The sequence below is a fragment of the Carcharhinus amblyrhynchos genome, chromosome 8 (assembly GCF_965287045.1).
Source record: "Carcharhinus amblyrhynchos chromosome 8, sCarAmb.v2.hapA, whole genome shotgun sequence".
NCBI classification, from domain to species: domain Eukaryota; kingdom Metazoa; phylum Chordata; class Chondrichthyes; order Carcharhiniformes; family Carcharhinidae; genus Carcharhinus; species Carcharhinus amblyrhynchos.
Window position 1 is genome coordinate 62805387 of NC_137331.1, and position 25712 is coordinate 62831098.

A 25712-nucleotide genomic window follows, 5' to 3' on the forward strand; every position below is an offset into this window, starting at 1 on the left:
TATGTTCCTATCAGGACTAAAGGCAAAGTAAATAGGAATAAGGAGCCTTGGTTCTCAAGGGAGATTGTAACGCTGATTAAGAGGAAGAGAGTGTTGTATGAAATGCACAGGTAGCATGGAACGGATCAGATGCTCGAGGAGTATAAAAAGTGCAAGAAGCTACTTAAGAGGGAAATCAGGAGGGCTAAAGACATGGGGTTGCTTTGGCAGACAGAGTGAAGGAAAATCCAAAGAGCTTCTATAGGTATGTAAGGAGCAAAAGGATAGTGAGGGATAAAATTGGTCCTCTTGAAGGCCAGAGTGGTAGACTGTGTATGGAACCAAAAGAGATGGGGGAGATACTAAATGGGTTTTTTGCATCCGTATTTACCGAGGAGACGGGCATGGAGTCTACGGAAATAGGGCAAACAGGTAGGGAGGTCATGGAACCCTTACAGATTAAACAGGTGGTGGTGCTGGCTGTCTTGAGGCAAATCAGAGTGGATAAATCCCCAAGACTGGACAGTGTTTTCCCACAGACCTTGAGGGAGGCTACTGGTGAACTTGCAGGGGCCCTAGCAGACATATTTAAAATGTCAGTATTCACAGGGGAGGTGCCAGGTGATTGGAGGGTGGCTCATGTTGTTCCGTTGTTTAAAAAAGGTTCCAAAAGAAATCCGGTATACTGTAGGCCAGCAAGTTTGACATCGGTGGTGGACAAGTTATTGGAAGGTGTGATAAGGGATAGGATCTACAAATATTTGGATAGACAGGGACTTATTGGGGAGAGTCAACATGGCTTTGTGCGTGGTTGGTCATGTTTGACCAATCCATTAGTTTTTCGAGGAGGTTGCCAGGAAATTGGATGAAGGGAAGGTGGTGGATGTTGTCTACCTGGATTTCAGCAAGGCCTTTGACAAGGTCCCTCATGGGAGGTTAGTTAGGAAGGTTCAGTCGCTAGGTAGACATGGGGAGGTAGTAAATTGGATTAGACACTGGCTCAATGGAAGAAGCCAGAGAGTGGTTGTGGAGGATTGCTTCTCTGAGTGGAGGCCTGTGACTAGTGGTGTGCTGCAGGGATTGGTGTTGGGTCCATCTATATCAATGATCTGGATGATAATGTGGTAAATTGGATCAGCCAATTTGCCGATGATACAAAGATTGGAGGTGTAGTGAACAGTGAAGAAGGTTTTCAAAGCTTGCAACTAGAAAAATGGGCTGAAAAATGGCAAATGGAATTTAACGCAGATAAGTGTGAGGTATTGCACTTTGGAAGGACAAACCAAAGTAGAACATACAGGGTAAATGGTAGGACTCTGAAGAGTGCAGTTGAACAGAGGGATCTGGGAATACGGGTACAGAATTCCCTAAAAAGTGACGACTCAGGTGGATAGAGTCGTAAAGAGTGCTTTTGGTACACTGGCCTTTATAAATCGGAGTATCAAGTATAAAAGTTGGAGTGTCATGGCAAGGTTGTATAAGGCATTGGTGAGGCCGAATTTAGAGTACTGTGCACAGTTTTGGTCACCTAGTTATAGGAAGGATGTAAATAAGGTTGAAAGAGTGCAGAGAAGGTTCACAAGGATGTTGCCAGGACTTGAGAAGCTGAGTTATAGAGACAGATTGAGTAGGGTAGGACTTTATTCCCTGGAGCATAGAAGAATGAGGGAAGATTTGCTAGAGGTGTATAAGATTTTGATGGGTATAGATAAAGTGAATGCAAGCAGGCTTTTTCCACTGAGGCTAGGGGAGAAAAAAAAACAGGACACGGGTTAAGGGTGAAAGGAGAAAAGTTTAAAGGGAATATTGGTGGTAGTGGGGGGCTTCTTCACGCAGAGAATGGAGGGTGTGTGGAATGAGCTGCCAGATAAAGTGGTAAATGCGGGGTCACTTTTAACATTTAAGAAAAACTTGGACTGGTTCATGGATGAGAGGGGTGTGGAGGGATATGGTCCAAGTGCAGGTCAGTGGGACTAGGCAAAAAATGGTTCAGCACTGACAAGAAGGGGCAAAAGGCCTGTTTCTGAGCTGTAATTTTTTATGGTTCTATTAAATGCACTGCAAGACCATTGTAGGTTGACTATTCAGGTTTTCAACCATTAGAACTATTGTGGCCAAACCAGAGCTAAGATCCAGACCACTTTCAATTTAATATGCTTGTCCAACTGCTCTGCCCCTAAGCTCCCAACTGTTGACTACATATGCCATCTGTTTACTTTGAGTCTTGAGTTAGCATTTTGAAATGGCAACTGTGATTGTTCCTGCTATAAATGTGTGGAGAACAGAAGTCGTGTTGCACAGCTGAGTGGGAATGACTGTCCCTGCTATAATTGTATGGAGGACATGTTGTACAGTGGAGTGGCAATCTCAATACAATGATATGTGTATCAGAGAAACAGGACAAGAGATGGGTTTACGCAGCGATGGCACTATGAGACCCAGGGGCGTGAAATAAAAAACAGACCTAAACAGAGTAACAAGGGTAAACTAGCAGACAAAGAAAAAAAAGAGTACAGAACAGGAACAGGCCTTTTGGCCCACTAAATCTGTGGCGACATAGATGACTTTCTAATCTAATATTTTCTTGCTACTACGCGGTCCATATTCTTCTACTCCTGGACTATTCATGTATCTCGCTGTTAAAGAATCTGCTTCCACCACCGTCTCTGGCAGCTTGTTCCAGACATTTACCATCTCTTGGGAAAAAAAATTTGCCCCTTATATCCCTTTTAAGCTTTCCCCCTCTCACTTGCAACCTATGTCCCTGAGTAATTGACCCTGGGAAACAATCTCACTACCCACTGTATCCAAGCCTGTCATAACCTTGTAAACCTCTATCAGGTCTCCTCCCTCCCTCCCATCACTCTCCAACACTCCAATGAAAACAATCCAAGTTTGTTCAACCTTTCTTCATAGTCCATATCCTCCAAATCAGGCAATATCCTGGTAAATCTCTTCTGCACTGACATTCTTCCAGTGGTATGGCAGCCAGAATTGTACACTATACTCCAAACGTGGCCAACCAAAGCCTTATATACAGCTGCAGCATGATTTTCCAATTCCTGGTTAACTAACAAAGCAAAAAGTGGGAGTAAATGGGTAATTTTCTGGTTGGCAATCAGTGACTAGTGGTGTGCCTCAGGGATTAGTGTTGGGACTGCAATTGTTTATGATTTACATAGATAATTTGGAATTGAAGACCAAGTGTAATGTGTCAAAATTCGCAGATGACACTAAGATGAGTGGAAGAGCAAAGTTTGCGGAGGACGCTGAAAGTCTGCAAAGGGATATAGATAATCTAAGCGAGTGGGTGAAGGTCTGGCAGATGGAGTACAATGTTGGTAAATGTGAGGTCATCCATTTCAATAGGAATAACAGCAAAATGGATTATTATTTAAATGGTAAAAAGTTGCAGCATGCTGCTGTGCACAGGGACCTGGATGTCCTTGTGCAGGAGTGTCAAGGAGTTGATTTGCAGGTGCAGCAGGTAATTAAGAAGGCAAATGGAATTTTGTCCTTCATTGCTAGAGGAATGGAGTTTAAGAACAGTGAGATTATGTTGCTGCTAAGGCCACACCTGGAGTACTGTGTACAGTTTTGGTCTCCTGACTTGAGAAAGGATATACCGGTGCTGGAGGGGTTGCAGAGGAGATTCACTAGGTTGATTCTTGAGTTGAGAGGGATGGTTTATGAGGACAGACTGAGTACACTGGGGCTACACTCATTGGAATTCAGAAGAATGAGGGTAGATGTTATAGAAACATGTAAGAGTTTGAAGGGAATAGACAAGATAGAAGCAGGGAAGTTGTTTTCACTGGATGGTGAAACTAGAACTAGGGGGCATAGCCTCAAAATAAGGGGAAGTAGATTTAGGACTGAGTTGAGGAGGAACTTCATCACACAAAGGATTGTGAATCTGTGGAATTTCCTGGCCAGTGAAGCAGTTAAGGCTACCTCATTGAATGTTTTTAAGGCAAGGATAAATAAATTTTTCAACAGTAAAGAAATTAAAGGTTATGGTGAACAGGTGGGTAAGTGGAGCCGAATCCACAAAAAGATCAGCCATGATTTTACTGAATGGCGGAGCCGGCTTGAGGGGCCAGACGGCCTACTCCTGCTCCTAATTCTTATGTTCTATACTCAACACCCCAACCGACGAAGGCCTTCTTGACCACCTTGTCCACCTGTGTTGCCACCTTCAGGGAACTGTGGATCTGCACACCTGGGTCTCTCTCTGTATGCTAATAATTCTAAGGGCTCTACCATTTACTATATGCTTTCTTTCTGCAGTGATTTTCCAAATCACATTACCTCACATTTGTCCAGGTTGAATCCTATCTGCCACCTTTGACCCAGTTTTTCAGCAGATTTATATCCTGCTGTATGACAATCCTCCTATCTGCTACACTCTCAATTTTTGTATCATCTGCAAATTTACTAATCAGACCATCTATATTTTTCTCCAAATCATTTACGTATATTACAAACAACAGAGATTCCAGCACTGATCCTTGTGGAACACCTATTGTCAGTTAGAAAAGTACTCTTCCACCGCTACTTTCTGCTTTTTATGCCCAAGCCGGTTTTGTATCAATCTTACCGGCTCACCTCAGATCCCATTTAACTTCACCTTCTGTACTGGCCTGCCACGAAGAACCTTATCAAAGGCTTTACTAAAATCCATGTATGCAGCATCCACTGCCCTGTGCTGGTCAATTTTTCTTGTCACATCCTCAAAGAACTCAATCATGTTTCAGACACGACCACCCCTTCACAAAACCATGTTGCCTATCACTAATAAGCCTATTCTCCTCTTCCTGTCCATCCTCTCCCTAAGAATCTTCTCTAACAATTTCCCCATCACTAATGCAACATTCACAGGCCTGTAATTTCCTGGATTGTCTATTCTGCCCTTCTTAAACAGAGGAACAATGTTAGCTACTCTCCAATCCTTTGATACCTTGGCCTAAAAAGGATATTAAGATTTTGGTCAAGACCTCAGCAATTTCTTCCCTTGTTTCTCTCAGTATTCTGGGATAGAACCTATCTGGCCCGAGGACCTGTCCACATTATAGCTTTTCAAGACCTCCAATCCTCCTCCCTTTTTATCTCAACATGTCCCAGAATGTCAACATCCTCCTTTCTACAGTCCCCATTCACATCCTTCTCCTTTGTGAATACTGATGCAAAGCATTCGTTACGCTCCGCACCCACCTCATCTGGCTCCACATAAATTCCCTGCACTGTGCTCGAGTGGATCCACCTTTTCCTTACCTACCTTCTTCATCCTTACGTATGCATAAAAAGCCTTGGGATTCTCCTTAATCCTGATAGTCAAGAACATTTCATGGCCTTTTAGCCCTCCCAAATCTGTACTTCAGCTCTTTCCTGCTCTCTTTGTATTCAAGAGCCTTATCTGTTTTCAATTTCCTGAAATTTATTTATGTCTTCTTATTTTTCATTAGGCTCACAATCTCTCTTGCTTCTTTATCCTTCATTTTATACATGTCCTGAATAACAACCAACTTCTAACAAACTCCAACATATTGGATGTAGATTTACCCTCAGCCACCCCCAGTTTACATTCCCTAAGCTCCTGCCTAATACAGTTGTAGTTAGCCTTCCCCCAATTTAGTTTCACTCTGGGACTACTTCTATCCTTTTCTACAAGTAGCTTGAAATGTATAGAATTGTGATCACTGTTCTCAAAATGGTCTCACACTGTGACATCAATCACTTGTTCAGGCTACTTTCCCAGAATCAGGTCAGAGGTTTACAGCATGCAACAGGCCCTTCTCTAAGATAGCTCCTTCCTGAGTTGGACTATCTACATATTGCCCCAAGCAGCACTCTTCGATACACTGAACAATCTCTGTCCTGTCCAAACCCCTAGCACTCACGGAATCCCAGTCTACGTTTGGACAGTTAAAATCGCCCATCACTACAACCCTGTTGTTTTTACATCTTCCTATTATCTGCTGACATATCACTTCCTCCACTTCACGCTGACTGTTGGGAGGTCTGTAGTACAACCGAACAGTGTGACTGCCCTACTCCTGTTCCTGAGTTCTACCCATATGGCCTCAATGCATGATCCCACCAAGGTATTCTCCCTCTTTATGGCTGCAACATTCTCTTTAATCTGCAAAGCAACACCCCCACCTGTTTTGTCACCCTCACTATTCACCTGAAGCACTTAAATCATGGAATGCTGAGCCACCAGTCCTGCCCTTCTTTCATCCAAGTCTCCGTAATTGCCACAAAATCATACTTTCATGTAATAATCCAAGCTTTAAGTTCATCCCTTTACTTGTTATACTCCTTGCATTAGAACAAACACACCTCAGACCATATGTCCTATCATATTTTGTACACTCTCCCTGTGTTTTATTTCTCGTAGGGTGGCACAGTAGTTAGTATCTTGCTTATATAGATTCCAGGCTCTCTCTGCCCTCGGGGCATTTAGCAATAGGCATAGAACATAGAACACTGCAGCACAAACAGGCCCTTCGGCCCACAAGTTGCGCCGATCATATCCATACCTACCAGGCCATAGAACTGTCTGTAACTCCCAATCCCATGTACTCATCCAGAAGTCTTTTAAAAGACCCCAGCGAGTTCACCTCTACCATACTGACGGCAGCCGAATCCACTCACTCACCACCCTGAGTGAAAAACTTACCCCTAACATCTCCTCTGTACTTGCTTCCCAGCACCTTAAACCTGTGTCCTCTCATAGTGACCATTTCAGCCCTGGGAAATAGCCTGTGAGAATCCACCCTATCTATTCCTCTCAACATTTTTTAAACCTCTATCAGGTCGCCTCTCAACCTTTGTCTCTCCATGGAGGAGACCTAGCTCCCTCAACCTATCCTCATAAGGCATGCCTCCCAATCCAGGCAACATCCTTGTAAATCTCCTCTGAACCCTCTCAATAGCTTCCACATCCTTCCTGTAGTGAGGCGACCAGAACTGCACACAGTACTCCAAGTGGGGTCTGACAAGTTGCAGCATTGCCTCCCAACTCCTAAACTCAATCCCTCGATTAATGAAGGCCAGTACACCATACACCTTCTTGACCACATCCTCCACCTGCGAGGCCAATTTAAGAGTCCTATGGACCCGGACCCCAAGGCCCTTCTGCTCCTCAACACTGCGAAGACTCCTACCCTTGATATTGTACTCCTTCATCCCATTGGTCCTGCCAAAATGGAGCTCTATACATTTATCTGCGTTGAAGTCCATCTGCCACTTCTCCACCCAGTCTTGCATCCTATCTATGTCACGCTGCAACTTCTGACATCCCTCCAGATTATCCACAACACCACAAACCTTTGTATCGTCAGCGAACTTACTAACCCATCCCTCCACTTCCTCATCCAGGTCATTTATGAAAATGGCAAACAGCAAGGGTCCTAGAACAGATCCCCGGGGCACTCCACTGGTGACTGACCTCCATGCAGAAAAAGGCCCATCCACAACCACACGCTGCCTTCTGCAGGCAAGCCAGTTCTGGATCCACAAGGCCAAATCCCCTTGGATCCCATGCCCTCTCACATTCTCAAGAAGTCTTGCATGGGGGACCTTATCAAATACCTTGCTGAAGCCCATGTAAACCACACCCACTGCTCTTCCTTCGTCAGTGTTCGGTCACATTTTCAAAGAACTCAACTAGGCTCGTAAGGCACAACCTGCCTTTGACAAAGCCGTGCTGACTATTTCTGATCGTACTAAACTTCTCTAAATGCTCATAAATTCTGTCCCTCAGAATCCTCTCCATCAACTAACCAACCACGGAGGTCAGACTCACCGGTCAGTAATTTCCCAGGCTATCCCTGTTCCCTTTCTTGAACATAGGAACCACATCCGCAATCCTCCAATCCTCTGGAACCTCTCCCGTCTCCATCGACGATGCAAAGATCATCGCCAGGGGCTCTGCAATCACTTCCCTCACCTCCCACAGGGGTACATCCCATCTGGTCCTGGTGACTTATCTAGCTTGATAGAATTTAAAAGTTCCAGCACATCCTCTTTCTTAACGTGCACATACTCAATCTTTTCAGTACACTGCAAACCTGTAGTACAATCTCCCAGATCACTTTCCACCGTGAATACCAAGGCAAAGTACTCATTAAGCACCTCTGCCATTTCTTCCGGTTCCACATAGACATTTCCCCCTCCATCTTTTATAGGTCCTATCCCTTCACTTCTCAACCTTTTACTCTTCACATATTTGTAGAACGCCTTGGGATTCTCCTTACTCTTACCCGCCCAGGCCTTCTCATGACCCCTTCTGGCTCTCTTAATTTCCTTTTTAAGCTCCTTTCTACAAGCCTTATATTCCTCTAGATCCTTAACATCTCCTAGCTCTCTGAGTCTTTTGTACGCCTTTCTTTTCTTCCTGACTAGGCTGATTGTGGACAAGTCACCAGGACCGGATGGAATGCATCCGAGGGTTCTGAAAGAAATGGCGGAGGTGATAGTGGATGCCTTGGTGGTTATTTTCCAGATGTCGCTGGATTCTGGGGAAGTGCCAGAAGATTGGAAAGCGGCTAATGTTACGCCGTTGTTTAAGAAGGGTGCCAGGCAAAAGGCAGGGAATTATAGGCCGGTTAGTTTAATGTCTGTTGTGGGTAAAATGTTAGAATCCGTCATCAAGGAGGAAATAGCGAGGCATCTTGAGGGGAATTGCTTGATAGAGCAGTCGCAGCACGGTTTCGTTAAGGGGAAGTCGTATCTGACAAATTTATTGGCGTTCTATGAGGATGTGTCTAGGGCAGTGGATAGAGGAGAGTCGGTGGATGTGGTCTTTCTTGATTTTCAGAAGGCGTTTGACAAGGTACCTCACAAGAGGTTATTGCAGAAGGTAAGGGGGCATGGAGTTGGGGGTAGGGTGTTAGCGTGGATAGAGGATTGGTTGTCAAATAGGAGACAGAGTGGGGGTTAATGGGTGCTATTCAGATTGGCGGTTGGTGACTAGTGGAGTGCCCCAGGGGTCGGTGCTGGGGCCTCAGCTATTTACCATTTACATAGATGATCTGGAGGAGGGAACCGAGTGTATGGTGTCAAAATTTGCTGATGACACCAAGATTGGTGGAACGGCAAATTGCGCGGAGGGTGTGGAGAGTCTGCAGAAGGATCTAGATAGGCTGGGCGAATGGGCCAGGAAATGGCAAATGGAATTTAATGTTGGCAAGTGCGAGGTGGTCCACTTTGGCAGGAATAATGGTAGGAAGGACTATTACTTATGGGGCGAAAAACTGCAGCAGGCGACGGTGCAGAGGGACCTCGGGGTCCTTGTGCATGAGTCGCAAAAACCCAGTCTGCAGGTGCAGCAGGTGGTCAGGAAGGCTAATGGGATGCTGGCCTTCATAGCAAGGGGGATTGAATATAAAAGTAGGGAGGTCTTGCTGCGGCTGTATAGGGCATTGGTGAGGCCGCAGCTGGAGTACTGTGTGCGGTTTTGGGAGCCGTACTTACGCAAGGATATTTTGGCCTTGGAGGGAGTGCAGAGGAGGTTCACTAGGCTGATGCCGGAGCTGAGGGGGTTGAGCTATGAGGAGAGGCTGAATAAACTAGGCTCGTACTCGTTAGAGTTTAGAAGAATGAGGGGAGATCTCATTGAGACGTATAAGATGATGAATGGGATGGATAGGATAGAGGTGGAGAGGCTCTTCCCGCTCAGAAAGGATAATAGGACTAGGGGGCACAGCCTCAAGATAAAGGGGGGCGGTTTAGAACGGAGTTGAAGAGGAACTTCTTCACTCAAAGGGTGGTGAATCTCTGGAATTCTCTGCCCGTTGAAGTGGTGGAGGCTGCCTCGCTAAATATTTTAAAGACGCGGGTTGATGGGTTTTTGATAAGCGAGGGGATTAAGGGTTATGGGGAGAGGGCGGAAATGTGGAACTGAGCCACGACAGATCAGCCATGATCTTATTGAATGGCGGGGCAGGCTCGAAGGGCTGGATGGCCTACTCCTGCTCCTATTTCTTATGTTCTTATGTTCATCATAACCTTCGTGCACCATGGTTCCCGTGACCTACCAAAACCTCCTTGTCTCATCGGAACGTTGTGCAGACAAACATTCCTTGAAAATCCGCCACCTTCCTTCAGTACTTTTCCCCCAAGAACACCTCCGTCCAGTTTACTTGTCCAATTTTCTGCCTGATGTCTTCATACTTCCCCTTACTCCAGAAGGCAGAAGACAGGAAAAACCTTGCTGGCGTCATCCACATTCAAAGGGCAAATGCCGAGCAAGTTGAGGAAGAAATTTGGACAGAAAAGGAAAATCATAGGAGGAAATATAGTCAAAGTAACAAAGGAGACAACAAGGGTAGTTTTTATTGATTTTAAAAATATGATGACAGTACCTCCCCAGTGGTCAATGTTCAACTCCAAACTGGAATAAAGCAATCTGTAAGATCAACTAGCACATGGCACTGGTGAAATTACTACCTTTGAGGTCCTACTTTTTAGTTTAACTCCTAACTTCCTAAACTCAGCTTGTAGGACCTTACCCATCTTTACCTATACCTTTGGAGCGTATATGCACCAGGACAGCTGGCTGTTCACCCTCACCCTGCAAAATGCCCTGCAGCTGATCCTGAGGCATCCCTGATCCTTGCACCAGGGAGGCAGCATACCACCCTGGAGTTTTGTTTGCATCCACAGAAATGTCCATTCATTTCCCTTACAAATAAATCCCCTATCACTATAGCTCCGCCACCCTTTTTCCTGCTTTCCTGTGCAACAGAGCAAGCCACTTAGCCGTGAACTTGGCTGCTGCCACCTTACTCCCTCAAAAACATTTGCAACTATGATTAGCAAACACAAGCTGGCTTTGATGTCATTTTGACTAGAGTTTAAAGAGCACATGGGAGACGCCTATTAGGGCAACACATTGGCAGGTTGTTCAGAATCTCTTTTCTACCTGAAGGGTTTCTGGATATGTGACACGCATTAAATGCATTCCCCTCAAAGTTCATTCCGCCACATTGTTCAGTCCTGCCACATCATGTAAGATTGTAGCATACAGCAATAAGAACATAAGAAATAGGAGCAGGAGTAGGCCATCTAGCCCTTCGAGCCTGCCCCGCCATTCAATAAGATCATGGCTGATCTGAAGTGGGTCAGTTCCACTTTCCCGCCCTCTCCCCATAACCCTTAATTCCCTTGACTATCAAAAACCTATCTACCCATGACTTAAATATATTTAGCGAGATAGCCTCCACCACTTCAACCGGCAGAGAATTCCAGAGATTCACCACCCTTTGAGCGAAGAAGTTCCTCCTCAACTCTGATCTAAACTGCACCCCCCCCCCCACCTTATTTTGAGGCTGTGTCCTCTAGTCATGTTATCCTTTCTAAGTGGGAAGAATCTCTCTACCTCTACCCTATCCTTCCCCCTCATTATCTTATACGTCTCTATAAGATCCCCCCTCATCCTTCTAAACTCCAACGAGTACAGACCCAGTCTATTTAGTCTCTCTTCATAGTCCAATCCCCTCACCTCCGGTATCAGCCTAGTGAACCTCCTCTGCATTCCGTCTAAGGCCAATATATCCTTCCGCAAGTGCGGCGACCAAAACTGCACACAGTACTCCAGCTGCGGCCTCACCAGTACCCTGTACAGTTGCAGCAAGACTTCCCTACTTTTATATTCTATCCCCCTCGCTATAAAAGCCAACATTCCATTTGCCTTCTTGATCACCTGCTGCACCTGCAGACTGGGTTTTTGCGACTCGTGCACAAGGACCCCCAGGTCCCTCTGCACCATAGCATGCTGCAGCTTTTCGCCTTTTAAATAATAATCCATCCTATTATTATTTCTGCCAAAGTGGATAACCTCACACTTGCTAACATTATACTCCATCTGCCACGTCCTCGCCCACTCGCTTAGCCTGTCCAGATCCCTCTACAGACTTTTCACACCCTCCATGCAATTTGCTTTTCCACTCATCTTCGTGTCATCAGCAAATTTCGTCACCCTACACTCAGCCCCCTCCTCCAGATCGTCTATATAAATGGTAAATAGCTGAGGCCCCAGCACCGATCCCTGCGGCACTCCACTAGTCACCAACCGCCAACCAGAATAGCACTCATTGATATCAACTCTCTGCCTATTAGACAGCCAATCCTCTATCCACGCTAACACCTTACCCCTAACCTTCTGAAGGGACCTTTTATGAAGCACCTTATCAAATGCCTTTTGGAAATCTAAAAACACCACATCCACCGGTTCCCCTCTGTCTACTGCACGAGTCACATCCTCATAGAAATCCAATAAATTCGTCAAACATGGCTTCCCCTTAGCGAATCCATGCTGCGTGTGCTCGATCAAACCATTCTTTTCTAGGTGCCTCGCTATTTCTTCTTTGATGACGGATTCTAGCATTTTTCCAACTGCAGACGTTAAACTAACCGGCCTATAATTCCCTGCCTTTTGTCTGCTACCTTTTCTAAACAGCAGCGTAACATCAGCCGTTTTCCAATCTTCCGGCACTTCCCCAGAATCCAGCGAATTTTGGTAAATAATTATTAAGGCATCCACTATCACCTCTGCCATTTCCTTCAGAATCCTGGGATGCATTCCATCTGGTCCTGGGGACTTGTCCACCTTCAGTCCCATTAGTCTATCAAGCACTACCTCTCTAGTGACAGTAATCGCATTCAGGCCCTCAACTCCTACCATCCTTCTATCTTTAAGATCCGACAAACTATTCGTGTCCTCCTCCATGAAGACCGAGGCAAAAAAACTTATTTAAAGCCTCAGCCATTTCCTCATCTCCCACCGCTAAATCCCCCCTCTCATCCTCTAAGGGTCCAACGTTCACTCTAGCCAGCCTTCTCTTCTTTATATATTTGTAAAAACTTTTACTGTCCTTTTTTATATTTAGTGCTAGTTTAGCTTCATAGTCTATCTTTCCTTTCTTTATCACCTTCTTAGTCATTCTTTGTTGATTTTTAAATTTTTCCCAATCTTCAAATCGCCCACTACTTTTAGCCAGTCTAAACACATCAGCTTTTAATTTAATACTCTCCTTTATTTCCTTAGATAACCACGGCTGGTTATCCCATCTCCTACAGTCCTTCTTTACCATCAGAATATATTTCTGCTGAGTACCGAAAAAGATCTCCTTAAAAATCCTCCACTGTTCCTCAGCCGTCCTACCAATCAATCTGCGTCCCCAATCTACATTCGCCAATTCTGCTCTCACCCTATCGTACTCCCCTCTGTTCAGAGGACACAGGTTCGGGACCCTACTTTCTCATCCTCCATCTGCATCAAAAATTCACCCATACTATGATCACTCGTCCCAAGAGGGTCCCTCACAAGAAGATCACTAATTCTACCTGCCTCGTTACACAACACCTGATCTAAGATAGCTCACTCCCTCGTAGGTTCAATGCAGCTTGAATGCATTGAGTTTAAATTTCTTAGACAAGTACAAATTTTATTGCTAGATGTTTTCCAGAGCAACAAGTTTGGCCAAATTATGTGAAAGGGAAAAGACCTAACTTAAAAATGTTAAACTCACTAACAATTTTTTCTCACTTTGAACAGGTGAATACTGTATTTTCAATTTATTTAAGCTATTAGGCATATATATCAACATTGACAAAATTTTATGTAAAGTACGTCTGCCTTAATTAATTTAAGAAATTCTGAGTCACTTTTATTCCAATTATTTATGAGATGACATATCTTTACTGGCATTTATCCAAAGGTGCTTAGTTGAAGCATTTTCTATTCCATGGTGAGAGTTACAGATGAAGAATCGGGAATAGAAATTAATGATGCCTGATAACTGAATATTTTCAAATTAGTTCTTGAAATGTCAACTGATCTGTAAAGTAGGTATGAATTTGGCTTGTACAACATTCATATTTTAGTTACACATGTCCTTGATTATTAATTTAAATACTTTGAAAGTTCAGAACATTCACTGTACTCTGTACAATAACTGGAAAAGCATTGCTTAATATTTTTTCAGTTCCCTAGAACAATGTTGGATCTTCAAAGGTCTGTCAGAAGGAAAAAAGCAAGTAAAATTTCATTCTTGCAACAAACTTTCAACGAGTAATTTATTAATCATGAAAATCATGGTTTTGTCAGATTCAAAAGCAATTTAATCACATGACCCAGCACACAGTTCTGCAAATATCTGCATTAAAATATAATAGCCTTCAGGTAACTAGTTAACTTGAGTGCTCAAAGATGATCAACATGCAAATTAATCATACAAAGGCAAAAGAATCTTCAGATCATGTGTTTTATCCCCACACTGCTCCAAGCACAGTGACAGTCACTTCAATAAATGTACAAAGCTGAACTGATATCTTTACAGTAGCAGCGACAGTAGGTGAAAACTTACCTTCACTGTTAAAAGTACTATTTACTTCTTTATAAGTAGAGATCAATAGCAACAAATTAGAGAATCTGCTTTCTGAAACTGCAAATCATACATAACTCAACATAAGTGAATCTTGAATTTTATGCAGTCTTTCCCCATCTGTCTGTCTGCCTGCCTACTCCTCCCCCGCCCCCTCCCCTCAAACTGTTGCATTTGTATATAGTTTTGACTATATTGATCCACCGATAGTATTAAGGTATCAATCTGAAAACACTAACTTATTTAGAAGAGGTTGTTCATCAAAACTATGATTTTCTGGCACTTGTTAATATCAGCTTATTTGAAACTTTTCATTGGGCCAGGGTTAATTCACTTTTAGGTATCAAATTTATATTAAAATGTTTGACTTTCCAGAGTTATGTTGCTTCAGCAGCTTTCAAATCTGGCAACTCTATGCAATGCTGAATTATTTACATGGGGTATTATTTTACATCTGTCATCTTATATTTGTAAAAAAACTAATCAGTGGTTGGAGCAATACTCCTCCGTGAAGCATACACCAAAAACATTTCTCAAACAGCCTTGGGATCATGACGACAAAAATGCAGTAGTTCAATATTGACTAAGCAAAAATTCCAATGCTGTGATCAAACAAATGACGTGTTTCTACCTTGTATTCTTGTTGCTTTTGATTTTAGTTGCTGTTGACTTGGGTTTTTTTTCCTTCGTTTCTTTGGGCTCCTTGGGGTCTTTCTTTTCTTTTGGTTTTTTCTTCTTTTTCTTTTTCTCTTCAGTTGAACCATCCATGGCAGTGCTAGAGATCACCAGTTGATCAATCACCTTGGGAATATTTTGCTCACCACGAGCTTTTGCTTTAGCAATGGCCTCAGCAACAATGCGATTAGCCTTCTCTTGCATGCGCTGTTGGTCCAGTGACTTCTGTCGTTCTTCTCCACTTGCTAATTGAGAATTCTGTCCACTAATCTGCGTCATGTCTGACGGAGTATTTGAAAGAGACTAGGAGGAGGAAGAAATATATATTTTAAAATAATTCCACAATCAAAATAACTTAGCACCATTACAATGCCAGCATCATTTTCAAGTAAGTAGCACTGAGTCTTTTCATTTCACAACAGAAACTTCTGCCCAATTGTTAAACCAGGTGTAATCACCAATATAATGGAACAGACTAATAATGACCATAATTGTTAATTGAGACACATTCAATTTACATGCTATTAAAAAACCAAGCTTTTTTCAACGTCCTAATTATAACTAATACAGAATATTTTACATGCTTAACATAATTATCATCTTTTGTACCAATCCAGTGCAGAACATCTGATTTTGATATCTTTTGGTGGTTTGACATTATCAGTGTGGCCTAGTCTCACTGATAGCCCTGCACATCAGCTGTTGTAAATTGTTGCTATACAGATGACATTTTAAAAAAAAATCAAAGGAGCCATATTTCATTGTATTCTAAATGTTCTTTCTTCTCCTGAAAGTTTGAAACATTCTGATCCACGGCTCCACAAGCCGTCAGTAGTCCATCTGCACTTCTTGCACACACCGTCAACCCAAAAATTCTTCAAAGAGCAGGCAAGATATAGATCAAGAATAGGAGGACAGCAAGGAGAGGCAACCAAATGCATCATTACAGAAAGAAGATTTACAGCTTTTGAAAGTAAGGAAACTGTAGCAAGGGGACAACAATTATGAGCAGATGTGTTAGCAGTTAGAATAGGAAAGGGCAATAGTACTGAAGGTGAGGAGGAATAGTCCCCATGAGCACACTGGTATAGAATATCACTGGCCGCGAGTACTTACTGCAAGATGAAAACCATGTTAGGGCAACCGAAATACGTTACAAAAATACTACTGGTTCGACTATGGAACAAACAAACCAGAAGGCTAAAGTTCAAATCTCATCCTGGCAAGTTGGGAAAACAAATTCAATAAATCTTGGAATTTGAGAGTTGGCAATAGATAAAGTTACCAGGTCATCATAAAAAGCCTAACAGGTTCATTAGTGTCCTTTAGGGTAGGGATTACCCCTCTGAGTAATCTTGCCTATATAGGATCCCAGTCTCACATTGCCCTCGGGCCATTTAGCAATAGGCAGAATAAATCCTGCCAGTGTCATTCATATTCAAAAGACAATTTTTTTTCTCTTTGCTTCTTGGTAAAGGACATAACAGGGATGTCAGTGCAGGCAGTGCAATGTTCCTCCTGTGGGATGTTTGAGGTGAGGGACACCAGTGGTGTCCCAGCTGATTACACCTGTAGGAAGTGCATCCAATTCCAGCTCCTTGAGGATGGGATTAGGGACCTGGAGGAACTAAGGATCATTCGGGAAGCAGAGGTAGCTATTGATAAAAGCTACAGGGAGATAGTTACTCCTAAAAGTGATATGTGGGTGACTGCTAGAAGGAGTAAACAGCAGTCAGAACAGCGATTCCCCCTGGCTGTTTCTCTGCAAAACAAGTACTCTGTTTTGGATGCTGCTGGGGAGGACAAGTCAACGGGGGTAAGCCATGGGGTACAGGTCTCGGGAGTAGAGCCTGTCCTTGATGCTCAGTTGGGAAGGGGGAAGAAGAGTACAGGATTAGTGATTGGGGATTCCATAGTTAAGGGGACAGATAGGAGAGTCTGTGGGAATGAGCAAGACTCGTGGTTGGTATGTTGCCTCCCAGGTGCCAGGGTCCGTGATGTCTCTGATCGAATGTTTGAGATCTTTAAGGGGGAGGGGAACCAGCCCCAAGTCGTGGTTCATGTAGGCACCCATGACATAGGTCGGAAGAGGGATGGGGATGTAAGACAGAAATTCAGGGAGTTAGGGTGGAAGCTTAGGGCTAAAACAAACAGAGTTGTTATCTCTGGTTTGTTACCTGTGCCATGGGATCGCGTGGAGAAGAATAGAGAGAGAGAACATTTGAACTCGTGGCTAAAGGGATAGTGCAGGAGGGAGGGTTTCAGATACGTGGACAATTGGGGCTCATTCTGGGGTAGGCGGGACCTCTACAAAAGGGATGGTCTGCACCTGAACCAGAGAGGTACCAATGTCTTTGGGTGGGGGGGGGGGGGGAGTTAACTGATTCAGAAGGGGAATGGGAACCTGAATTGTAGCTCCAATGTACAGGAGGTTGAGAATAGGGAGGTCATGGATAAGGTTTCGAGGTTGCAGCAGTGTATTGGCAGGTGGGAGGGTGGTTTGAAGTGAGTATGCTTTAATGCTAGGAGCATACGCAATAAGGTGGATGAACATGCAGCCTGGATTGGTTCCTGGGACTTCGATGCTGTGGCCATTTCGGAGACAAGGATACTGCAGGAACAGGAATGGTTGTTGCAGGTTCCGATGTTTCAGTCAGAGCAGAGAAGGTGGTAGAAGAGGGGGAGGCGTGGCATTGTTAGTCAAGGACAGTATTACGGTGGCTCATCTATTGAGGTAGTATGGGCTGAGATTAGAAACAGGAAAGGAGAGGTCACCCTGCTGGGAGTTTTTTTTTTAAAATAGGCCTCCAAAAAGTTCCAGAGATGTAGAGGAAAGGATTGCAAAGATGATCCTGGGTAGGAGCGAAAGTAACAGCGTAGTTGTTATGGGGGACTTTAACTTTACAAATATTGATTGGAAAAGCTATAGCTCAAGTACGTTAGAGGGGTCAGTTTTTGTCCAATGTGTGCAGGAAGGATTCCTGACACTGTATGGAGATAGGCCAACAAGAGGTGAGGCCACATTGGATTTGGTACTGGGTAATGAACCAGACCAGGTGTTAGACTTGGAGGTAGGTGAGCACTCTGGTGATAGTGACCACAATTCAGTTACATTTACCTTAACCTTAGTGATCGAAAGGAATAGGTACATACCAAAGGGCAGAAGTTATAGCTGGGGGAAAAGGAAATTATGAGGCAAATAGGTGAGATTTAGGATACATAGGTTGGAGTAGGAAACTGCAGGGGCTGGGAACAACTGAAATGTGGACCTTGTGCAAGGAGCAGCTACTGCGAGTCCTTGAAAATATGTACCTGTCAGGCAGGGAGGAAGGGGTCGAGCGAGGGAACCGTGGTGTACTAAGGAAGTTGAATCTCTGGTGAAGAGGAAGGAGGCTTTTGTAAATATGAGACGTAAAGGCTCAGTTAGGGCACTGGAGAGTTACGAATTAGCCAGGAAGGAGCTAAAGAGAGAGTTAAGAAGAGCTAGAAGAGGACATGAGAAGACTTTGGCAGGTAGGATCAAGGAGAACCCTAAAGCTTTCTATAGGTATGTCAGGAATAAAAGATTGATGAGGGCAAGTCAGGGACAGTAGTGGGAAGTTGTGCGTGGAGCCTGAAGAGATAGGAGAGGCACGAAATGAATATTTTTCGTCAGTATTCACGCAGGAAAAAGTCAATGTGGTCGAGGAGAATACTGAGAGACAGGCTTTTAGACTAGATGGGATTGAGGTACATAAGGAGGAGGTGTTAGCAATTCTTGAGTGTATGAAAATAGATAAGTCCCCTGGGCTGGATGGGATTTATCCTAGGATTCTCTGAGAGGCTAGGGAGGAAATTGCAGAGCCTTTGGCTTTGATCTTTATGTCATCATTGGCTACAGGTATAGTGCTGGAAGACTGGAGGATAGCAAATGTTATCCCCTTGTTCAAGGAGGGGAGTAGAGACCATCCTGGGAATTATAGACTGGTGAGCCTTACTTCTGTTGTGGGCAAAGTTTTGGAAAGAATTATAAGAAATAGGATTTATAATCATCTAGAGAGAAATAATTTGATTAGGGATAGTCAACACGGTTTTGTGAAGGGTAGGCCGTGCCTCACAAACCTTAGAGTTCTTTGAGAAGGTGACCAAAGAGGTGGATAAGGGTAAAGCAATTGACGTGGTGTATATAGATTTTAGCAAAGCGTTTGATAAGGTTCCCCATGGTAGGCTACTGCAGAAAATACGGATGCATGGGATTGAGGATGATTTTGGATCAGGAATTGGCTAGCTAATAGAAGACAGAGGGTGGTGGTTGATGGAAAATATTCAACCTGGAGTTCAGTTACTAGTGGTGTACCGCAGGGATCTGTTTTGGGGCCACTACTGTTTGTCATTTTTATAAATGACCTAGATGAGGATGTAGAAGGATGGGTTAGTAAATTTGCAGATGACCCTCAAGTCGGAGGAGTTGAAGACAGTGAGGATGGATGTTACAGTTTGCAGAGGGACATTGATAAGCTGCAGAGGTGGGCTGAGATGTGGCACATGGAGTTTAACGTGGAAAAGTGTGAGGTGATTCACTTTGGAAAGAATAACAGGATTACAGAATATAGGGCTAATGGAAGGACTCTTGGTAGTGTCGACGGGCAAAGAGATCTCGGTGTACATGTGCATAGATCCCTGAAAGTTGCCACCCAGGTTGATATGGTTGTTAAGAAGGCGTACGGTGTGTTAGCTTTTATTGGTAGAGGGACTGAATTTCAGAGCTGTGAGATCATGTTGCAACTGTACAAAACTCTGGTGCGGCTGCAGTTGGAATATTGCGTACAGTTTTGGTCACTGCATTATAAGAAAGATGTGGAAGCATTGGAAAGGGTGCACAGGTGGTTTACCAGGATGTTGCCTGGTATGGTGGGAAGGTCTTGTGAGGAAAGGCTGAGGGACTTGAGGTTGTTTTCATTAGAGAGAAGGTGGTTAAGAGGTGACCTAATTGAGGCATACAAGATGATCTGAGGATTAGATAGGGTGGACAGTGAGAGCCTTTTTCCTCAGATGGTGATGGCTAACACAAGGGGACAGAGCTTTAAATTGAGGGGTGATTAATTATAGGACGGATGTCAGAGGTAGGTTCTTTACTCAGAGGGTAGTAAGGGCATGGAATGCCCTGCCAGCAGCAGTTGTGAACTTGCCAACTTTAAGGACATTCAAATGGTCAGCGGATAGGCATATGGATAACATTGGAATAGTTTAGGTTAGAGGGTCATTACATTCGTTCCACTGCTCAGCGCTACAAGGGCCGAAGGGCCTGTACTGCGCTGTAATGTTCTACGTTCTAAATGCCAGGCAAGTTAGGGAAGAAATTTGGTGGACAGAAAAGGAAAGTCAAAAGAGGAACTATAGTCAAAGTAACAGAGAAGACAACAGGGATGGTTTTTATTGATTTTAAATTTATGATGATAGTATCTTCCCAGTGGTCAAACTGGAATAATACAATCTGTAAGCGCGACTTTAGTCTATGTGAAATTACATTTATAAAGCAACTCCAAATGTTACAAAATATCCCAATAAATGAGGAGAAGCTCTAAGGTGGCAAACAGCTCTGTAAACTAGAGTTCAGTCAGCTGAAAGCTCTTATGAATAATGAAATGGGGGGTGGGGGGAGAGATGCACAGGTCAGAATTAGAGAAAATGTTTTCAGGCCAAAATACATGGGAGTTATCGGGGGTGGCATAAGACTGTGTGCATGAGGAAATGGGTTTTGAAATTTGTTTCTTAAGTGATAGTGATAGAGAGTCAACTAGGATTTACTGCACAAAATGACGTGGGTGGGACTTTGATAGACAGCTAGAACAGTGTTAAGAGAAATCAAGCTTGGAATTGACAAAAGACTCTACATTAGATTTTAGGTTTATTAGGAATGACATAGAGAAGGGTTTCCTAAATGGGCTCCAAGAGCAGCAGGGAGGGTAGGTGGCATGAGCAGACAATTTAGTTGGTGGGGAAGAGCACCACAAAGTGAGCGTGAGGGGGCCTCTGAGCAGGAACTACAGTGTAGCAAGAAGAGAATGGGATCACCTGCATGAGAGGTTGAGGGTTTGTATGCATGTATGCAGGCAGGGGACAGGCGGGCATGTGTGCGACTGCATGAGGGCGAAGCCTGATTGCGCACAGGGATGCACGGAGAAAAAAGTGGCGTGAGCGAGAACACGCACCCAAAAGGACCAGCATCATTCCTCCAGTATTTAAAATAACTTTGAAATTAGAATAAATGTATACATGCAAGAGAAGATTTCTATCAATTATGATTCTGTATATTTGTAGCTAATGTACGTAAACAATATTTTGGTAGTTTAACTTGTCGACCCATTAAGAATGCTTCTCAGGGCTCCGTTTGTACTCTTGCGCGGTCAAAAGGCTGAATAAGGTTGGAAAATTCTAGCATAAAGGGTAGGAGAGTGTTGGAAGAAAGATTTCTTGGCAATAGCAAGTTAGAAGTTTGTAAGTCAGCTCGGATTTATTTCAATTCAAGTACATCTTGAACTTAAAATTCACAGATAATATATTCCATCATTTGTTTAGGACTTTCAGAAATGTCACATTTCAGAAATTAACAAGTAAAGCTGTGGACATACATTCAACAAGGTACATGTATCACATCACCCAACAGTCAACATTTTGTGGCTGCCTATTCAAACTCATGCTGCTCTTTGATTATTTATTAGCAATACAAAGGAAAGAAAGAGAGTTAAAGAGGTCAGAACTGAAACAATTCTTCTCATTAGAGTCTTAGTCATAATTTTTCCAGTGAGGGGGGCAGTTGGCATGACATGGGATCAAAGGTTATGGGGAAAAAGCAGGATTAGGCTATTGAGTTGGACAATCAGCCAGTAATGAAGGGCGGAACAGGCTTAAAAGGTCAAATAGCCTCCTCCTATCTTCTGTGTTTCTATAAATTCCATGCTCAAATTTGCATGTGGGGTCAATCGACCATGTTGATATGCAATGTTGTATTGCTACAATTTTAAGGGGGAAATCTGCTATTGAAGATCTAGTTTCCTGTCAGATTATGAAACAGATTGCAGAAATGCAAGTAGTTTTGAAGAAAAAAAGTACTTGGTAAATGAGAAGATGGCTAAAGGCCAACGAGCTGAGTATGCTAGATCCAGTCATCTCTAATACCACATTTGTGAGAGTTCTTCAGTCACTTCCTGTAATTAGCCAAATGGTAAAGTCTCCTTTAGCACCATTTCATTTTTTGCCAATTTCTGCTGCCTAATAGTTAGTGCAGGTAGTTCCTATTTGTAGTGAAAGAAGCTTTTCCATAGACCATTCTGCTTCATGACAGTTTAGCTGTTGGCATCTATTACAGGGAAATCCCTAAATTTAAGTAATTTCCTGCTTAGGAATTGCCAAAGACTGCACATACTCAAGTTTGTGGTCAAAAGAAACATGGAAAAATGTACACCAAAGTAATGTTTTCACTAGCATTCAGCAGTTTCAATAGTTGCAGCTCTGAAAATTGCTTCATCACACAAAGGATTCCATATCCCTCTAATTTCTAAACTTCAGAAAGTAATTGACCTCTGGAATGTGTTCGACAAGAACAAAATTCAACAGGAATTGCTTCAAAATTTAGGCAAGAAACTTGCATGGGAATTACCCCATCACAACCATAATAAGGCAGCTTAAAAATGAACCCTCAATATATGGCCTCTGGATTCCATTTACAGATAAAGCTGATAGTAGAAGTAAATGTTAAAACATCATTCTTTGTTCTGCATGTCCCTCAAGTATTGGAAGAAAAAATTAAAATTTGTTCTGTTCTTTTATCATCACAATGATCTAAATATTATGCAATTTTCAGACAACGTCTATTTTATTGTAAATCAAAATGCCATGGGACTAAAATTTGCATCTAATTTCATCCTCTAATCTGCCTGTAACAGATATTTGGGAACAACCAAGGGTAAAAACAAGTTCCCACACTTGTGCAAGTACATTTTTAAATTCAACTGTGTAGCATGAATCAGACCCTACATTAGGATTGACACTTGAAATCCCAAGGCTATCTGAACCTTTCTCCACAGGTTTTACCAATTTGAAAATTGGATGAAAATTTTTACTCAATTATTCTATAACAAAATCTTTACTAACCGGCACATGCAGGGAAAGGGTGGTGTCAGTTCAAAAATGCTGGTTAATGGAAAGCTCCATTTACCAATGGAATGCTTGCATCATGAACTCAGCAAGTACTCAAGAAGTAAAGATCAATATGCTTTTCACTTCTATTCTTCAACAGCACATAAAAACATCAAAAGTATTGAATAATACAGTATACAGCTTAGTAATTACTTCCAGTTGGTAAAGTGATGGTCGTATTAGGGGACATCAAAACTTCTGGTTAGCGGAGAATTCCGGTTGGTAGAATGCCAGATAACTCACTGTAGTAGAACTTCCACAATTCCAAACAGTAACTGTCAGTGGTGCAAGAGCAGAGAACCACAACTGTACCCACTGTTAAAATTCAGGCAACTGTCCAACATTGCTCATTCCCTCAAAGTCAGCTTCCATAAGCAAGAGTGTAATTCTTATAAATCAAAACATGACTTTATGCAGCAAATATCTGGAGCAATAAGCTTCATTATGAGCAATGATTCCTTATATCATTCAGAAAAGAATAAATATGGGGAGGTCACTGCACATTCAGATCTCTCTAGACCAGAGGGAAATACCTTACATTTACTGAAAGCACAATTATATAGCAGGAATAAATCAGATTTGATAGGAATACATTTAACTTTCACTGATACATAACCAGATTTGCATTTCAACATACAAGGATGCTGAAAAATAATTTTAACTGTTTGCCATCATGGGTGCTGATAACAGAATGATTCTAACATGCAGTACAGGCAAGTGGACTGCTTGAACAGAGAGGATGAACTCATGAAAGTTCATTACATTTATATATAACTCAGGTAGTTTCTAATTGTAAAACTTCAAAAATCAGAAAAACATAACATATTAATGAATAATTGCATACACTTGCAATGCTCAGGAAATACTGATACTGAATAACCTGGCTCACCACACAAACATGATTGGCTACATTTTCCATGCCCCCAGTGGGAGAAGGAGTGGGAAAATGTAAAACAGGGTAGGTGACCCTCCACCACCTTCCCATCCACCCTTGAGCTTAACACTCATAACATGAGATCAGCAGCCCACCTGCCATGTTCAAATAATCAAGGGTCAACTGAACTTGTTAACAAGCCAACTAATCCAAAAAATACACAGTGGGTTGGATGTGGGCAGTTGGACAGGAGTGGACTGGCAGTTTTTGTTAAAAGTTTTTTTTGAAAACAGGGTGGGAACGAAGGTGGATTTTAACTTTTGAGTGTTGCCCTTTGCACATCGGGTACATACCCCAAAGATAGCATTCCCAACTCTCCAAAACCCACCACCCCCACCCTCTCTTAAATAAGCTACTCAAACCCTCACTCAATATCCCAGACCTATCTTATTCAGGGATCCATGTGGCCTTGTTCTTGGGACTGCTTGCAGTCCAGACATGCAATAATGAGGTCCTGGCACTGATGGCCAGTTGAATTGACTGGCAGCTCCCAGGAAAAAGATATCCTTTTTAGTGAGGGGTGGAAGTCCCACTGTCAGGCAATTTAGCCCATTATGGCTGACATAGAGGGGCAAGACATCAGCAACCCCACCAGCCCCGTAATAATATAGAGTTCAATGTCTCCTTCTTGAATTGTTTGATCTCATCATCAGTCAGGCCTGCTTTCACAGCCTGACACGTCTTAACAGTTCATGTTGAAAGGTAATATTCAATATACTACCAGCCAGTGTGAAGTTTGAAGAATTTTAAAAACTAATATCCAATCTAAAATGCACGCCTAAATATGAAATACAATAACTAATTCAAAACTAGGAAGTTCTTGCTCTCTCAGAAGCACTTAGCTTGACTTGCAAAATTTACATCCAACTGTTTTGTATGAATTAACGTTTGAACAAAACAACCCTTAGGTAAAACAGTTCCAGTGTAAACTGAAGTTTCATTTGCACCGACTTGAAAAATTTTGCAAATGAAAAAAAAATCAAGTTGCAAGGTGAGTGCAATTTCCTGTAAACAACTGTTTAGGTGATGATAACTGCACTTCAAACTGTGTAAACCATTCAAAACAAGAGACAACAGTAGCATTATGCAAAGTGAAACAAATACCCTCTTCCTTTCAGTGGTTAAATATGTAGAGCAAAGCAGCATTTGGTTAAAAAAGGGCAGATTATCCGTATTATGTATGGTCATCCTTGGCTGTCCATCAGTTTGAGGGCAACATACTCAGGCTCAGATTCTGCCATAGGTCTTCCCATATGACTGAACAGACCCATTTTTGATCCACACATCTCTGGGAACATTAGGCAGGATGTCCTAACAGATAGAGAGATCAGAGTGCAGGATTTCCTCCCTTTTCTTTTTGTTCTCTGCCTCAACATTATGACTCAAAGTGTCATGCAATTTAATGGAAAAGATGCAACAGTCATAAACACCAATGCTGCCATATTTCAAGGAAAGCTTCAGAGTATCTTTGAAACATTTCCTTTGTTCTGTCTGAAACTTTGGCTATTTGAGACTTCAGAAAACAGGACCTGGCCATCTGGACATTATCCAGT

General features: G+C 42.8%; 1 protein-coding gene across 3 annotated transcripts in view; it reads right to left on the bottom strand.

The window, feature by feature from the left end:
- Positions 1–25712, bottom strand: part of chd7 (chromodomain helicase DNA binding protein 7) — a 249444-nt gene that overhangs the window by 160034 nt on the left and 63698 nt on the right. For all 3 annotated transcript variants that reach the window (XM_080194190.1, XM_080194188.1, XM_080194189.1), the window contains exon 3: positions 15004–15350. In XM_080194190.1, the coding sequence (XP_080050316.1) occupies positions 15004–15350 (347 nt within the window). The remainder of the gene's footprint in view (positions 1–15003; positions 15351–25712) is intronic.